The sequence below is a fragment of the Calonectris borealis genome, chromosome Z, assembly GCF_964195595.1.
Source record: "Calonectris borealis chromosome Z, bCalBor7.hap1.2, whole genome shotgun sequence".
NCBI classification, from domain to species: Eukaryota; Metazoa; Chordata; class Aves; order Procellariiformes; family Procellariidae; genus Calonectris; species Calonectris borealis.
Genome location: NC_134352.1, coordinates 74,517,899 through 74,536,464, shown reverse-complemented (window position 1 = coordinate 74,536,464; position 18,566 = coordinate 74,517,899). Strand labels below are relative to the sequence as shown.

The following is an 18,566-nucleotide window of genomic DNA, read 5'->3' as shown; positions in this document are numbered from 1 at the left end:
GAGCGAATCCAGTAAAACACTCATTTAGTTTCGAATTTTATGCCATAAATCCTGTTATCCAAAGCCAAGAGCTGTGAGCAGGGCATCCTGCAGAATTAGTTTCTCGTCAGCACAGCGTGTTTCGCTGCTGCCATCTTCTGGCAAAAAGGACAGTTCTCCAGCAGTTCTCCCTATTGCTTTTGAAATATTTAATAATCTATATCAGTACAGGGTTTTGCTCATTTTGGGGTTAGGTAATTTATCTATAAGTTTTGCAATGTGCTGTCTCTTAGCCGGTTGCAATTCGTTCACACAAAAAGATTTTAGAAGATATTGCAAATCTAAAAATTAGTATTTAAAACCAAATACCCTTTGTATTACTAAACATCATATTGCTACACAACATCTTACATGTATTATTAAATATAGCTGTTCAAGAAATGTTTTTGCCACCTATACTGCTCGTATTTTACTTTCAGACAGCAAATAAATTATTCAGGTCTGGATCTGATTCTCTCTTTAAGTTCACATTTACTACACCTTCCCATTTTCATATTTTAAAAAATATAAAAACATTTACATTAGTTTTAAGCTCCTACATTTGTGGTCAAGTAACATGGTGATGTCCTCTCAACCATCTTTCACCCTTACATAACCAGTATTTGAGAGCTATACAAAGCTGCCTATTTTTCCTGAACTTTTTTCTTAACAGTACTTAAGTCTGTGGAGTCTCTGATGTCCCTCTAAGCACATTTTAGCTGACTGAAACACTCCAAAATCCCAGATCATTGCTGCAGGTGAAGAGGAAGCGGCTATTACAGGAGGCAGAAGTGTTGTCTGCTCTGCAGAGGTCCAAGCCAAGCCATAGCCCTGACCCCTGATTTAGACTCTTCAAAGTAAGGATGCTATGCTAGGATTTCTTGAAAACATGAAATCTCGTCATAAACACCATTCTTAAACTAGGCTACGAGTTCACCAAAGAACCAAGAGCCTTGGGACAGACCGTTCTGGGAGCCCAGGGCCACCATGAGAATGTGCGGAAAGTAACCTTCCTAAATGAAAATATTATTTATTATTATATAAAACCAACAGTGGGGAGAAGAGGGGAGGATAGTTACAAAGCAAAAAGCTGTGCCTGAATATCACAGCCTTTTCTTACAAATGTCGGTAGCCTCCAACCCCCCGATGCCGAGCCTCCCCTCAGGACAGGGCTAAGCAAAGCAGCCGCACTCCCGCAGTCCAGGCCTGGCAGAATCTCCTCAGCATCTCTTCCACTTTTTTCCCCCTGGGAAATCAGACATTGGTCAATATGATTTTCATTTTATTTTATTTTTATTCTCCTTTGCAAAGAGTACTCCCATCAGTTGATCCATCTTTGACTGAATCTCTGCCTCAGGGGAACAGTAGGTAGGTCTCCCCGAGTGCCACTCCGTTCCTCAGCTCCTTGCCACCCTCGTGGGGCCCTACGGCCCTGCTGGCGGGGGAAGGCTGGTTATGCTTCTCCCCGCGGGAGCGAGGGGAGCAGGGGTGTGGGGACACGGGCGGGCCGCGCTTCCCAGCCTCACAAGTGCTGGCAGGGGCTCCGCCATCTTGAGCTGCTGGGGCCCCTCACAGGCCGCCTCCACTCCCGCTGCGCCGCCGCCCGGCCACACCCCCTAGGGCGGCCCGGCCCGGCGCGGCCCTCGTGCCCCATTGGCCCGGCCGTGGCGGCCCAGGACTGGGTCGGTGCGGCCGCCCCCGGTTGCATCAGCTGCGGCGGCCGGGAGGCGCCTGCGCGGGGCCGTTCCCGCCCCTTCCCCGTTGCGCCGGGAGGTTCCGCGTGCAGCAATGGCGGGCGCTGACAGCCAGGTGGGACCGGCACCGGAGCGGCGGCGGGCCGCGCCCGAGCACCGGCTCTCTCCTCAGCGCGGCTACCCCTCACCGCGCGGCTCCCCCTCACACACACCCCCCTCCCGAGGCGGGGCATCCCCTTCTTCCCCCGTCAGGCCTGGGGTGGGGGGGGCGGCCCTGTCAGGAGGACGGGTGCTGGCGGCAGGAGGGAGCTAGGCCTCTTCCCCGTCACCCTTACAGCGGGTCGCCGGGGGTTTCCCCAGCTCCGGGGGAGCAGGGTCGAAAGGCGGTGGCATTTAGCTGAAGGTGAAAGAGCAGGGAGCTGGGCTGGGGTTTCCGCGGCGAAGAGGTCGGGTTTCTTCCCTGGTGTGTGGGGCTGGGAGGGGGTTGAAGCGCTGTAGGTGTGAGCGGCTGCTGGAGAATGAGGAAATGGTGCTCGCCCTCCTCAGGTAAATGCTGGGGAAGAAAAAAAGGCAGACTGCGGAAAGAAGAAAATGAAGGAAGAGGCCGGCGATGGAGGGCGGACGGAGGTGAGCTGCCCTTGGGCCACGGGGGCTTGAAAATGCGGTCTCCTGGTTGCTGCCTTGTGTGCTGCTGGCATTGCTGCAGTTCATCCCCCTGACGTATTTTATCTGGCCTTACAGTTACTCTTTCTCCCACACTCTCTTATTTTCCAAATACTTGCCATGAAGTGACTGTGTTGCTTTTTATTGGTGTAATGGGAGAGCAGCTCAGATTTCCATAGCTGCTGCTTGGTGATGCTTTTCACTGTGCCCGTTTGCGCCAGGAGGTAGGCAGTGGATCTCTGGGATGAGGAAAGCCTGCCTTTGTGTTTTCCATCTTCATGGTGGGCAAACACAGATCCCTCTGACTGCACAGAGAGAGCCAGCTGCTAGCCAGCACTAATCCTGAGCCAACTGCATAGCTGTATAACCTTGGTTATGCCCAACCTGATAGTCTTGACGTCATTATATGACGTGTAGGTTGGAGTCAGTTCCTTTCCGAGTGGCTCAGAGTAGAGGTGTTTCCTCAGTTTTTTGACCTAGTAAGAAAAATGTATTTTATGTTGAACTTCTACAATCTTTTCAAATTGATTTTTGTCTTTGTGTAGCTTATTAAACAGGTGTTTAATAAACTATGTAGTAGCTTATTAACATATGTGTAGTTTATTGAACAGGTGTACAGTGGTACATTTCAAATAATTTTTATTGTAAATAATTTTTATTAAGGTGAAGTCTTATGACATTACTATATAATCAATATATATAATTAATCTGTAATAATAATGATTATTTGTTAGATATAGCACATATACAGATATGGTCACATAGATGCTTGTGAAAAGTATATCCATTCTGTTTGCATTCTTGACATAATGTGATACTAGGTTATTCTAATAATCTGTTGATTTTTTCCTTTCTCTTTATTCATTATATATAGCTGAATCCCTGGCCTGCATTTATCAATGAGCGTTTAGAGATGTACAATAAACTTAAAGCTGAACATGATGCACTCCTTGCAGAAAGAGCTGCAAATGACAGTAAACCCATTAAAGTTACATTACCTGATGGCAAGCAGGTTGATGCTGAATCTTGGAAGACTACTCCTTATCAAATCGCTTGTGGAATTAGGTATGATTCTATTCTGTGGTACACTCAATCATTTTCAGACAGCTTTATGTCTGCAGGTTGTGGCTGTGAGGGTACAGGTAATGTATAATTTCTCTCATAGTCATTTATCTCAACTCTTCTCAAGGCGTCTTGTATATAATAAAGTGGAAGTAAGCAATGGGGTTTGAGTTCTGGAGTGTAATTTTTTTGCCTTATGAAGATACAGTTTCTAAAATTAAGTAAGAATATAATTGAGATCTTTTAGACATACATTACTTGTATATTTTTCCCCATAAGTACTGTCGTTGCATTAAGAACTAATCTCCTAACAAATTTACTGTATTGGATTGAATGTCAGCACATGCAAACCAATTTGCATCGACCTGGGGAAGATGACTGCTGAGTGATGTTTCAGTTGATTTCGGAGACAGTTAACAGTATGAATATCTTTCACTTAACTGCATTTTTACTTGCATGGGAGATACCCATCAAAAAGACCATTGCATATCTCTGGGTTACTCAGACTTGGTGTGGAGCAGATTTGAACAATACACATCAGACACCCTGACAGTTAAAATTACAAAAACTGGGTGATCCTAGAGGTGGAATGCCATTTTTTTTTTCATGCTTAGGTGCCTTGTCATTGGAACCTTCTCTGCTTTTATGATTTGGGGTCAAGGAAAAAGGGTTTTTGCCTAGTGGACACAAAATTGTAAAGTTACTACATCAGAAATGGTATTTGATAATTTTTAAACGAGAAGCTCTGTCTTTTATTGCAATAGGATTTTGAAGTCAGGTTAGTTCTTTGAGGTGGCTACCGTTAAGTCAAATATGTTAACAAATGTATGAATGTTGACTATACAGCACAGTTTTCCTCCCTCCTCTCTGAGATGTGAATAGGATTTTCATGAATGTTCAAGACTGGCTAAACTGCTCTTTTTTATTTGGAATTTATTTATGACATTGTACGCACTCTGAGCACTCCTGACTTACTCAACATGGAGGGCAAATTTGGGAAACTTCTACTTGCTGATTTCAAAAGATTATATACCGTGTATTTATTCTGTAGTCAGGGCTTAGCTGACAACACTGTTATTGCTAAAGTGAACAAGATGGTTTGGGATCTAGACCGTCCTTTGGAGGAGGATTGTACCCTGGAGCTGCTTAAGTTTGAAGATGAAGAGGCTCAAGCAGTGAGTATCTTCTGCCAAAATTTGTTTGCCCTTGGATTTGCATTAAACTCAGCCTTGAGTAGTTATTTGCATCTGTACTTTATTCAAAAGATGAGGAGATGGGAACAGGTTTGCTGTGTAGGTACATCTGCATTTTCTAATAGTTCCTTATGAGGGAGATGCGGTACTACAGATACTGTACAATCTGCTGTGTATTTTTAGCCGAGACTGCTAGCAGTTGCTGTAGTTTGTCAAGTCTGTTCTCATTAAAAGTTTATATTTGCAACCTTCATGTTAATGTAAAGTAGGTCTTTTGAACTGATCTCTTTAGCACTGACATTAAAAACAATACTGAGTACAAAAGTACTGTCTATGTACAATCATAAAAGTACTGAGCAGGCTGCTCTTTTACTTTGAACATGCAAAAGTATATACTTTATTTTGGCTACTCATTCAGATAAATGTGGATATTTAGTAAACTTGTAAATACTCCCGTTAGAAAAAATCATTTGGTACAAGAAGCTGTCAGTCAAACTCATCACAGAGGTCTTGCATTCAAACGTAGGGTTTTCATATTGGCTACATTATGGCTCCTGTGAGATTTTTATTTTCTGGTCTGTGCAAATAAAAGCAGTCTGAAGTCCTATAGATTTGGGTTTAATTTGTCAAAACTTCAGGTGTACTACAAGGTGGAGTGTAATTTTTAACTTTATGAACTGTTCTATTTAGTGCAGGATTTCCCATGCATAAAATCTTCGGATTAGGACCACAGCCTTATGTTCAAAGTGCACCTTTTGGTCTTTATGCAGAGCTGATTGATTGAAGTTCATAGAAGAAAAAAGTTTCTGAATTAGTTTCCTGACTTCTTGACAATAATTGAATCATTTCAACAATAGTTGAAAATAAGAATTATTTGCTACCAAGCTGTAAACAATTTTCCAGTGTTATCTTTTGGAAATATTGGTGCTTAGGGTGAGAGTGTTGCTGGGCAGGTCACTTCTCTTCTGCAGACTGCTCTAATATGGTATCTGCATCAAGTATCCTTAAAAGCAAGTGTTTCAGGAAAGGTTTTAAATAAAATACTCAGAAATGTATTGTGCATATTCAGACTGATCCCCTCTTTTCTTACTTCCATTAGGTATACTGGCACTCAAGTGCTCACATAATGGGTGAAGCTATGGAGCGAATCTATGGTGGCTGTTTGTGCTATGGCCCACCAATAGAAAATGGATTTTATTATGACATGTTCCTTGAGGAAGGGTAGGTTTTGTATTTTTCTTTTTAGGAGCAGGGAGATGGTAGTCACAGCAAAATTTCTGTTATCTGCTTGTTCCCGGAACACAGTCATCTGCACTACTGCAGATTGCTTTGTTCTTTGCAGTGTGTCCCATCCACAAGCTAGTGCATTGCAACTGGATCAGAAATTGCAAGTAAAAGCAAGAATGATTCACATTTTTGTGTGTGTTTATTTTAGGGGTGTATCAAGTAATGACTTCTCTGCTTTGGAAACATTATGCAAAAAGATAATGAAGGAAAAACAAGTCTTTGAAAGACTGGAAGTTAAGAAGGAAACACTACTTGAAATGTTTAAGGTAGGCTGTTTTAGAAGGTTGTTTCTAGCATCGTGCAGTTATTTAAGTATTTGTTACTTTAGCTACATTTTCTGTTGGTGGTACAGGAAGGTCTATCAAATTAACTTTTTAGGGTGATATGTTCTTATAAGCTCGTTTGTGATATTTAACAAAAAAAATGAGTGAAGGTGTAATGTGGATTAGATTTTCTGCAACTGTTAGAATTCTCATTCTTCCCATGGGTGACCTTGGCAAAACGTTTGAAGCTGCACTCTTCATTTATTTCCCACAGATGTAAATTTGCAATATATTATGTGCAGTTATGTTATATGCCTATATTATATTGGCTGTTAGTAAAATGCTGTAGTGATACTATAACTTCTAAGGACGGAGACTGCACAACCTGCTTGCTGGGCAGCTTGCTCCACTACTTGACTATCTTTCTGTCTATCTTTTACAATCCTCTTTTGATGCAGCATAGCATCAGGTTTGCAAATAATTTAAACTGCTGGCCAATTCTCTTGCTTAACAAGGAGTTAACAAATACGTGTGCTGCTTTTCTTCTCAGTATAATAAATTCAAGTGTCGCATCCTGAATGAGAAGGTCAATACTCCAACTACAACAGTATACAGGTAATTACGCGTGCATCATAATATTACTGGATATATCTTTCTAGGATGAAATATACCAAGTGAATGTTTTCCTATTCTTAGGTGTGGTCCCTTGATAGATTTATGCAGAGGGCCTCATGTCAGACATACTGGCAAGATAAAGACCATAAAAATTCATAAGGTAAGTGCTGAAACTGCCTTAGACCAATGTTTTCACTGAAAATGCATTGCTGTCTTTGGGCGATACGATGGTGGCTTATCCAAGAATGTAATGGGTAACGTGGCCGAAAACTCAGTGTTACAAATTGGAAAAGGGTTGTGTGCTAGAGTAATACTCAAACGGTGTGAAGCCCAACTAGGTGTCCAGGGCCTGCACTTCCAGCACCTGAGTTGGTGGGTGAAGTAGGTAGGGACGTGAGTGTGGCTTAAGGCTTGGTTGAACCATATCAGTTAGAGTTTATTGTTTTCGCTCAGCTGATGGTTATAGCTGTAAATAAACAGTTGGACTAGGATGGCTACAAAGAAAGCAAATAGGCTTAAGAAAAAGACTAGAGAGCTTGAAACCATTTTTACATATGCTGTTCATCTGTTCTTTCTGGATTTTTCTAATCAGTGCTCTGAATTTCAGATTAAAAATCTCCTTATGCCTTAGCTGTTCTACATTAAGTACAGTGGTTTATTAATAATTGCATGCCTTTTCATAGCAGGCAGTAGTAGTAAAATGTGGAGGCTCCTCCTTTTCTTCAATGTTTCATTTATTTTTTGCATGCAGAATTCTTCTACCTATTGGGAAGGCAAGGCTGATATGGAATCCCTCCAGCGGATCTATGGAATTTCATTCCCAGATGCAAAAATGCTGAAGGAATGGGAGAAATTCCAGGAGGAGGCTAAAAGCAGAGATCACAGAAAAATTGGGCGGGTGAGACAGTTTTTCTGGTAATGTATTTCACAAACACTGTGTGGATCTAACCCCTTAACTAGAAACATCTTGAAGACGGTGTATACTTGCTGCCACAACCAAGATGTGACACAATTATATTTTCAGTTGAGTTGCAAAGTCAGGTACTTTTCTCTCGAAGAGCATGAAAAGTCCTATAGCAAATAACTTCTCTTTAGACTTTTTGCTGTTTTAAACACAATGACATCCTTATTCCACAGATCAATTTGAACAGAACATGAACACTTCAGTCTGCAAAACATGAACAGTTCAGTCTGCAGGCAGTGCTCATTCCTGGAGTTTGTGCAGCCTGTTCACTCACAATCCTTTTCTTCTGTGTGATTTCACAATCCGTAATACACTTCTCTGGTTTTTTGGTTGGTTGGGTTTTGGTTTTGTTTTTTAGATGGAAACCCCTGTCAGATAATTGATAGTCCTGAACACTGTTACAAGGTCTGCTGCTAGGACAACAGGAAAACATACAGAAGAATTCGCTATATGCAGTCCTCAAGCATGTGCACAGTTTGTCACAACATGAGCCAACTACAGTTCACACATTCAGTTCATGTGCAAGTAATTAGAGAGCTGCAGAAGCAGAACTAAACATTACTTGTCAATGTACAAAGGGAGCTGTGGGGGCACAGTTAGGAGTTACACATAAACGTGAAGTTTTGGAGTGCCAGTAATGAAACAGGAAACTGAACAATCTCCTTCCCCTGTAAGTATTGATAAGAGATTATAAATATTAGTGAAATTTTTTTTTAAAAAAAAAAAAAACAAAACAAACTTTGATTAGTGATGCCCGGTCAGTAGTAATTCATTTGTGAACGTAAGTGAAAAAGGTAGTGTACAAATACTAAGTTTTTCAAATATTATTTTTCTGCAGGACCAAGAACTGTTTTTCTTTCACGAGCTCAGCCCTGGTAGCTGTTTTTTCTTGCCGAAAGGAGCTTACATTTATAACACATTAATTGAATTCATCCGGGTAAGTAATGTCTTTCGGAAATCTTCTTGTAGAAGAAATTGCTTAATTTTAGAAAAATACCTAACAGCATGCTACGTATAACAATATTAACAGCTCTTCATTTCCAGTTAGTTCAATCTCTTAGTTCTGTAAGCGACGGAACTAAAGAAACCTGATTTCTTTTGAATTGGTCTTGTCACAATCTCTGCTAAGTTATGTTCTTATCAATACTTTATACCTGCAGTTAAAGCAGTGATAATGATACTTTATAATATGAATTCTTTGACATCTAATAGTACAGCTAAGCTAACACTAAGCTGTTCCACTGATGCATATTGATTTGTTTTAATAAACTTATTAAATTTGGCCTTGTAGAACTATTTGTTATGAAATTATGTGTAGGGAAAAAAATCCTGATCTTCCTGTTATAATATTTAAAGTCTACCATATTATTGTATATTTGGGCTGTAATGTACTGTCAAGTGTCATTGAATAATTAGAGACTGCTGCTTTGCTTGCAGGGAGGAAACTTGTTCTTCTTGCTTACTATAGAGGAATTGTTTGGGGGAAGGGTGGTGCTGGTGGAAGGGATGTATCCTGGCATGTCCAACTTGAATTTTTCTCTCCTCTTCTCTTCGTGAGTCATGGACTTTTGTCGGGCAGCATCTGTATATTTTTATGGGTGCACATTGAAGGCTGAGTACCATTACTTTTGTTTGCTTTATTAGTTATTTTATATACTGGGTCTGTTGTTTTAGAGTGAGTATCGAAAACGTGGATTTCAGGAGGTTGTCACTCCAAATGTTTTCAACAGCAAACTATGGATGACTTCAGGGCACTGGCAGCATTACAGTGACAACATGTTTTCCTTTGAAGTGGAGAAAGAAATCTTTGCTCTGAAGCCTATGAACTGTCCAGGACACTGGTAAGTATATAGCAAATCCAGTTCACCAAAGATGCTGCTGATTCCAAAAAAAAAAACCTGTTTCTTTTGTCTGCTTAATTGTAAAGATGGCTGTCTTCAGGTATCCAGATGTGACATGCTGTCAGGAGTGATGTAATTATGAGTCGTCTTGTCTACGTGCTCTTTTTACTTGAGACACTGAGAAATTTCGTTTTTCCGTCATTACAGTGACCGTGTTTTAGACCTGAAGCTTGCCTTGGTACTACAAAACCTGGATATCCAAAATAGATACATTGTCAATTTTGTGGCAATTTAGGCCACAAATTCAGGTTTTAATGCTCAGTTTTAGGAGCTGTTTTATCTTCTCTCTGTGGGGTGGGGGAAGCCTACCAGCTATAAAAGGACATCTGAATTTGTTTTCCTGGCAACACTAGATGTGAATGATGGTTGTATTCAAATTACATCATTGGTATTATGGGCATCTACTTAGGCACTGGCTGCTTCTCATTGGCTGTTCTTTGCAGAGTTTTGATTCTGGATGAGCTGCAAATAATAAATTTTTCCTTCAGCCTTATGTTTGATCATCGTCCAAGATCATGGCGTGAGCTGCCATTACGGTTGGCTGATTTTGGTGTTCTGCATCGCAATGAACTGTCAGGAGCTCTTACAGGACTCACTCGAGTACGTCGGTTCCAGCAGGACGATGCTCACATATTCTGTACTATGGAGCAGGTATGGGCTGCTGTTAAATGAAATTGGGTATTAAAATTGGATTAACTGATTTTTCCATATTTGAGGCTTTATTTCTGTTCTCATAAAGATTGAAGAAGAGATAAAGAGTTGTCTGCAGTTCTTGCGTACCGTGTATGATGTCTTTGGATTTTCCTTCAAACTGAATCTCTCCACTCGTCCTGAAAAGTACCTGGGAGATATTGAAGTGTGGAATCAAGCTGAAAAGGTAAACGGTAGTTTTATTAACTTTTTATATGAAAGCAAGGCTGCAGCTGGAAGTCCTGTAAGAACATGTTGGCTTCTGGGAGGTACACTGGCAGCTGGGCATGAGCAATATAACTGTCTTCAATTCAGTCTGGCTGCTGTAAATAGCAGAAGTAATCTCCATGTCAAAATCAAATTATATCTCTCTCCATCTCTCACTTCTTGTATTTTTTTGATAATTTAAAAAGAGGAAGAGAACCAATTCTGGCAGCCCCTGTAATAAGACTTAGAGCCATCTTCCAAAAGCCAGGTTGTTTTCATGATTAAAGGGATGGCGTTAGCCCCTGCAGGTGCAGTGCTGGGGAGAAGATAGGGCAGGAATAGACATGAGGTGTGTCAGCGTGGATCCCCTCTCAATATTATCTACAAACTTTAAATCTGGCATAAAAATTTCTTGCATCTTAGCTAATGCTGCTTGTTTGGCCTCTTCCAAAATGAATGCATTAATCTTGTTTAAATTTGGACTAAATTTTTTTTTAGCTGGGGCTCCTCCAAAACTTTCCTTTTTCAGAAAATAAATGAGTTGCAGCAGTAACTGAGAAGTACTGAGAATTGGTAGTGTCACATACCTGTAGGAGCAGGCTGACCTGATGCTGTAACATGGAAAGACAGCAAATGTTTGAGAAACACTGAGTGTATGTCCTTTATCTCTAGCAACTGGAAAACAGCCTCAATGACTTTGGTGAGAAGTGGGAGTTAAACCCTGGTGATGGAGCTTTCTATGGACCTAAGGTTAGTACATTGCTAACCCCTAGCTGGGTTATGCTTTTAATTCTGTTTGGATGAGGCAGATGAAAGTTACAAAATTCCTTGCTTTCCATTGATACTACCGTAATCTTGGCAGTAGGGGTGGCATGCAAATACTGTTCTTTGCAGTATAGCAAAAGTGCAGGAAAAAACCCAAAGTCTTAATGTGATTACAAAATGATGCTGAATATCACTTTCCCCAGAAAGACAAGTGTTGGGCATCTATTTGTGCAGAATGTTTGCCAGATGACTTCAAACAGATAGCTGACCAAGGCAAAGCCTCCATCTAGTTAACATTCTGCTCCAAGTTAATTAAAAAAATACAGATGGACACTAAATGTTCTTAATACATAAAGAATGTTTTTTCATATCTTATTATGAGCAAGAGGGAGAAAATAGTATGGTCATGCTCTTGCGTTTTATTCATGATCTTCTTGGTAAAGACAACTTCTGTTTTTCGCTTACTGTCCTGCACATTCCCTTCCAATGTAATGTTAGAACTAAATTTTTCAATGTCAGTATGCATTTCTAAAACATTGGTGCTGTTTAGGTTTGGCTGGAGGATATAGAACAAAACTGACGACCTGGTACAAGTTGAGCTTATTAAAAGCTGGGATTAGGAAGAGGGGATTTTTTTTATAGTTATCTTTAAGATGCTTTACAGCTGATATTTTGTGTTTTTTCCAGATACATAAGCTCTGACATACTTGCGAGGGAAATAATACTCTGTGATCCTGGTTTTCACATAGCTTTAATGTTCATTTCATTAATTAAACCCAGTTTACATGTATAAACTATTTGTCTGCTCCTTAAACAGAAGAGCTAATTCGTTTAGTGGGATACATGAACAGAAGGTGGCACTGTAAGATCTGTATTACCACAGCAATTGCTGCGTTAGAAATAATCCTTTAGGCGATAAGTGAATCCTAAGTCATGAGAAAAACAAAAATAAATTTAGTGGTAAAACAAATTTTTGAAAAATATTGCTTTTACTGGCACAGTTTTGTAGCTGCATTGAGTTGCTGGTGGGTTTTTTAAAAAGCCCCTTGTGTTGGTTTTGCGATTTTGTTGGGTTTTCTTAAAGCTGTCTCTTCAGTTTGCACAGATTAAGTAGGGATTTCTAGAAACTTCCTGATATCTTTGAGCATAAGGACAGAGAGCCTTACAAAATTACTTGTAAATCTTTCCCTAATAAACCTACACTACATTTATGTCTATATTCAGTCATCTAGTAAACTGGTTCTGATTCCTCTCTTCGTATGCTAATTGAATCAATTTCATTTTATGGGTTGTGGGTGAAATGTGTTGTAGCAGCTAATCATTCATAATGTGAAATGCAAACAAGATTTAGTAATTTCCTCAGTTGATTTGAAAGAAGGCAAATATCTACAGGAACCTTTGTTAACCTTAACTAACCTTGTATTTGCTCCTGATACACTCTAGCCAAAGTAAGGTGAGCAAACAGCATTTTGCACTGGTTTTAATGGAAACTAGTTAAAGTTACATTTTTAAGTTAAGCTCTATATCTAGGGTACCTTTAAACTACTTGGATTTTTTTTTCAACTGGGTGATTTGAAATTAAAGAAGGTTGTAAATAATTTCTTTTGATAGAAGCTCTTTGTTGAGTAGCTGAACTATGATAAACTCTGGCTTCTGAATGCAAAATTGAAAGACATTTAGAACTTCAGTTAATGAAACACTGATCTGTTTGTTTGATACATAAATTAAAATAAGGCACACAGCCCCAGCATTTACCAGCCATACTGGTAAAATGATGAATAAGAGAGCAGTGTGATAAATAAATAAGGTCAGGACAATATAAATCTACTGTTTTCTATTCATCTGTCTGTCTAACTTGTATCATAAGCGTACTCAGGGTTACAGTGTAAGATGCCATAGAAAGAATAGGCTTGACTGTACATACTTACAGTCAGAACAAATGTCATTGATTAATATGATCCCTACTGGTAAGTGGACTATTCAACAGTAGGATTCTCATTCCATGTTCATGCCCTGAATTTGTAACATAAGCTACAAAGTATTCAAATTCTGCATAATAAAGGAAGTGTAAGTTTGCTAGTTTGAGGTTCAAGAAATCTCATTTTGGGCGAGACATGTTCAGTTCTGATCTTGCACTTGCACTTATGTGCTGCTGAATTCACTGAGTTAAAAGACCCGTGAAAGTCCCAGATTGAAACTCACAAAAAATAGTCTGAGCTATTAAATGTAGTTCCCACGTGAAGTAATGTCTCTCTACTTGCTCACCCTGTTTTTAGCTCTAACATTTTTGCACCAGAACCTGCAAAGCATTTAAATCCTAATGTGGGCTGAAGTAAAATTATGTTGTCTAAAACCACATATAGTTCCTCTGCACTGAGTGAAACCTTCCATGTTAAAACAATGAGTTTGCTTTCAGAGGGGCATGCTTGTATCTTAAACTGTCGTAAAAGTTTGTGTCTTTCTGTTTCTAAGATTGACATTCAGATTAAAGATGCCATTGGCCGCTACCACCAATGTGCTACAATCCAGCTCGACTTCCAGCTGCCAGTCAGATTTAACCTCACCTTTGTCAGGTAAGCAGAGAGGCTTGTGGTTTTAATTGCTATATAATCTAACTTTCCTGTCAGTTACAGGCAGAAGTTTACATCAAGAAAAAAACCTTACATTTAAAAAAACCCCACCTTTCTTCACAGCCATGATGGTAACGACAAGACGAGACCAGTTATCATTCACCGGGCTATCTTGGGATCTGTGGAGAGAATGATTGCCATTCTAACTGAAAACTATGGAGGCAAATGGTAACATGAAAAAGTAGATTTATTATTCCAGTTTGAGCAAACACTTTATGTAGAAGAGAAATTAGCCCCAAGCATGCAAGAATGAAGAAGGTTTGTTCTACTTGCTTGCTACAGAGACATGCCGTGGGTGTACCACAGGGCAATTCCTTCCGAACCACCTTCCTTAGATACTAAATAATTCTAGATATGGTAGCCTCTACATGGTACCACTCATGCAGTGCAGCATACAGCTTGTCTGCCCAAGGTGTGTATCTCTCACCTTTGCTTTTGCAGCTGGGCTGCCTTGCAACGAGTCATTTCTGTAGGTCATCTTCTTTACCTGCTGCAGTATAATACCTGATGGGAATGAGCCCTCTGATTATAACAAGACTCAAAAGTAAATGTTTTCCCATGATTAGTTAGTAATAAGCTCAATAACTCAATTATGATTTGTTGTCTGTTGTAAAACACAACTTGAATCTTCGGGTCAAAAAGAACTTTTGTCCACACTGAAATTCTTCTAGACATTCAGTTCCTTTGGGTAGATAAATTGTAACGAGCATAGGGCTGTCATTGCCTCTGAACCCAATCTAAGCAGCTGGCTTTATGAATCTCCTGTGTAGATTTTAGTCCTATCTGTTAAGAGGATTTTTCATACTAAAAAAATACTGAAAGCTATATAAACTTGTTGTGTTTGTTTATTGAAGGCCGCTCTGGCTGTCCCCTCAGCAGGTAATGGTGGTACCAGTGGGACCAACATGTGATGAATATGCTCAAAAGGTGACGTATATGATTTTGGGGCTTTTTTTTCCAGTATATTGTATTTAGTTGAGATACTTATTATACTGGTTATTAATGATTAATAGTATTTATCCCAGATAAATGTTGTAAGTCTTTGCATATTACATTGTATCATTTTTATATTACAATGACAATTAGCTGCTGAAGTTGTAGATGTATCTTAAAGAGGACCTGAAATCGATTTTGGGTATCTAAACAACAAATGATGATCTTTGTGAGGCTTTTATTTTTGGAAAACTTATTTTTCTCTCTAGCTCAAAAACTGTCTTACCCTTCAGGTTCTAGTCTCCCAGGGCCATGTGCATCTTGCAAAAGCAGTAAGAAAGATGAAGATAGGTCTTTGCATATTTAGCTTCCAGCAGACCTTCTCCTGTGTTTCTTTCATACATAAATAAAATAGTCTGCAAAATAAAAGAGAAAAATCTTCTAATCAGAAAGCTCCACCATCCTGCTGCCTTTCACAATACCAAACTCAAATCACTGTTCAGCCCAAAACATTAGATACTCACATCACTGCTTAGTTATTTAGTGTGTGTGTACTTGCATGATAGCTGACCTGTTTTCATTTCTTGAACTGGGCTCGTCTCCAATGCCTGAGCCGATGACGGTGCCTTTGTTTTAGGGGTCAGATAAGCTGGACTGCCTTAAGTTTAAAGTCATAAATAGTTCATTGTCCTGAATATCCTATAGTGACAATTTAAATACTTTCTCCTAGGTCAGGCAGCACTTCCACGATGCTGGATTAATGGCAGATGTTGATGTAGATCCTGGGTGCACGCTGAACAAGAAGATCAGAAATGCTCAGCTTGCACAGTATAACTTTATTCTGGGTAATGTATAGTGCATTTGTTACCTTATCCTGACTGACTTTCTTGCATAGGTTATAGGATTTGATCCTTCTTCTATGAGCAAGGCAGAGAGTGGTAGTGTTTTAGGTCCCTTTGCTCCTAAGAGTCTCCATTCCAGAGAGCCTCTCCTGCCTACCTCATAGGCTTGTATAGCTGTCACTGAAAGGAGATCACTGAGGCCAAGGCATTCCTGCTGCTTTAGAAAAAGTTCTTTGCTGTCTTCTGGTCAGCCATGTGGAGACATATATGAAATCTCTTGCCCTTTGTCAGTCAGATTGTTAAGCGATTTTTCTATTGCCCGCAATAATTTATGCTCTTGTTTCAAATGTAGCAAAAGAACCATAATTTTCACTGCATTCAGCTGTGGTGCACTTCCGAGCTATACATGCATGCATAGGAGAGGGTGATGCAGGGATAATTAGAAACTGACCCTGAGGTATATGATTTGAAGCACCACATTAGTCATGTCATGTAAATTGAGGCTCTAGCATTGACCCTAAAACTGTCTGGGATCCGTTAGAGGAGAAGGAGCCTTTGACAAGAAAGAGAAACTCAGAGTAATTGATAGAATCATGAATAAGGTTCTTCTGTTCTTTAAAACTTTAAGCATACGATACCAATAAGACACAACCACATTTTACCTTCAAGACCACAAACAGATGATCAGCCTATCAGAGAAAAAATCTCACCTAACTTATGTTCAGAGGTTATTTCAAAGAGTTGTCCCACTGAATGCAGATTCGGTACCAGAGAAATACAATCTCCTGTAGCAATCTCCAAGTACATTATATAAAATTTATATTAGTAATGAGAGATACATATATTATCTTGCTATCTGTATCTTAATGTTTAAGTAAAATAGCTTTGGGACTTTCCAATAAACTGTCTTGCTGTCTCTGTAAAGAAAACAAATAGCTATTAGTTATTTACAATCAAGTTGTCTTTCTAATCTTTGCCTGTGAAGTACTTCCTGTTTATTTCTCACTTTGACTTTGTGGTTCTAATAAGAAGTCAGTCCAGCTGGACTTACTACGTTTACTTTTCTCTTTATTCACATTTTGCTAAGTTGCTGTTCATAACATACTAAAACCCACTAAATTATATGAGACGAAATAAGGCTATTGGCTGTTACAGATCTCAGTGGGGGGAGCTGGGAGGAGGGCAAAGGATTTTAGTGTTGGTTGCTAAGCTTTTTTAGAATTTAGTATGCCTAAGAGAATGGGGGGAAAAAGAGCTTGCTAAATGTTAGGTTCATTCCTTTGCATCTTGGTTGTTTCTAGTTGTTGGTGAAAAGGAGAAGGCGAGTGGAACAGTTAACATCCGCACCCGAGATAACAAGGTGCATGGTGAGCGTACTGTTGCAGACACTGTGGAGAGACTGCTGGAACTGAAATGCTCTCGCTCCAGACAAGCTGAAGAGGAATTTTAGTGCCACCTTCCCTACCTGGCATAAAAAAAGATTCTAGTTTTCCTAATCCAGTTAACCACAGAGTTTTTGTGCTGAACCAGATTTGACGTATATTTCACAGTGGACCTCTTGCTCATTTTAGCAGAGATTTTTCTTTAGTCAGAAACGTTTCTTTTTGTAAAAACCAATTTTTCACAAACCTTGAAGTAAAATTTCCTGGCCTCTGATGAATGACAGATGAAGCAATACGAAATTACTTTCTGTGGCTGCAAGGGAAAATGGAAATGTTAATCAGGGATATCCATAGCATTCTAACTACCCTGTTAAGAATAAAATACATTTTGGTAACTAATGTTTTTCGTGAAAGTTAAATAAAAGACCTCACGCTTAAGAAACCACATAGTGACCAAGTGCTGCAGCAGCTTTTGGAGTGTCTCCTTTACCAAGGAAAGTGATACCTTGCAGTCTTGTCTGCTGGTCTTACAGCAATTAAATATATTGACTGAACCGTTTGCAGTCACATCAACAGGGAAGTGAACAGAGGTCTCCCATACCACTTCCATAGCCGTTGGTGCCTCTGGGAGCGTCTCGGCTCTCACTGCGCGACACTCCTGACGTGGGGCCGCCTGCCACAGAGCACCGAGCTGCTCACCAAAGCCAACCGCCCTTTGTCAAAGGCACTCTCTGAAATATGCTGGCCCTAAGGGTAAGGTCGTTGTAGCTGTAGAAGGGGGATAAGACTGTCTGGAAGAGGTGGGGCATAGCAGAGCCAAAGAGGCAGCTAAGACGACCGGGATTCTTGGGAACAGTGTTTCTATTCTTATCCCTGAGCTGTCCTTTCAATAAGGCTGTATATGTCACAGCAGAAACAAGAGTGTACTGAACTAAAAAGGATAATGATTATTTTTTTAAGACAAATGCTGGTTTTCAATTTAATAGGTACAGTCCCCTTCAGCGCAACACTTCCTTCCCAAGCCTCTTGTTCAGGGCACCACCGTCAATTAGCAGCCCCTCCTATCTCACAGTTGAGGGATCTCATCAGTTGGTTTTGGGTTTGGTTTTGGGGGTTTTTTTTGCACATCTGGCTGACAAGAGGGAAATGTCTGTCACTGACAAAAAATAAAATCATGGTCTGAGGTGTTTTGGCTTTGGTTTTGGTTTTTTTTGCTAATCTTAACGGACCTGAACAGCTTCCAAAGGTGGTTGATAACTGTTCTTTTAAAAAGAAAGCTATTGGTACAGCCTTAGCAAAGATCAGACAAATCTGAGGACAGGTTTGAACCATCGTGTTTTTTGAAAACCTCCAGGTCTCATCATTTCCTTTATTACCTGAGTGGAAGCATTTAATCTAGCCTTTTCTCACCTGTCTTTCTCAGGGTTGACGGTAACATTATATCAGCACTTGAACCC

General features: G+C 40.0%; 1 protein-coding gene across 2 annotated transcripts; it reads left to right on the top strand.

Annotated features, from left to right (window-relative positions):
- Positions 1-1,712: 1,712 nt before the first annotated feature.
- TARS1 (threonyl-tRNA synthetase 1) lies at positions 1,713-18,296 on the top strand. Of its 2 annotated transcripts, none has more exons than XM_075137801.1 (19): positions 1,713-1,827; positions 2,259-2,339; positions 3,250-3,440; positions 4,489-4,612; positions 5,730-5,851; positions 6,066-6,183; positions 6,731-6,795; positions 6,877-6,955; positions 7,547-7,693; positions 8,598-8,696; positions 9,434-9,600; positions 10,149-10,311; positions 10,400-10,537; positions 11,230-11,307; positions 13,795-13,895; positions 14,016-14,120; positions 14,807-14,879; positions 15,616-15,730; positions 17,029-18,296. In XM_075137801.1, the coding sequence occupies exons 1-19, from the start codon at positions 1,807-1,809 to the stop codon at positions 17,175-17,177; spliced, it is 2,136 nt and encodes a 711-aa protein (XP_074993902.1). In that variant the 5' UTR covers positions 1,713-1,806; the 3' UTR covers positions 17,178-18,296. The 2 variants fall into 2 exon arrangements, with proteins under 2 accessions (XP_074993902.1, XP_074993901.1); XM_075137800.1 differs by lacking the exon at positions 1,713-1,827 and adding an exon at positions 1,992-2,115.
- The last annotated feature ends 270 nt before the right edge of the window (positions 18,297-18,566 follow it).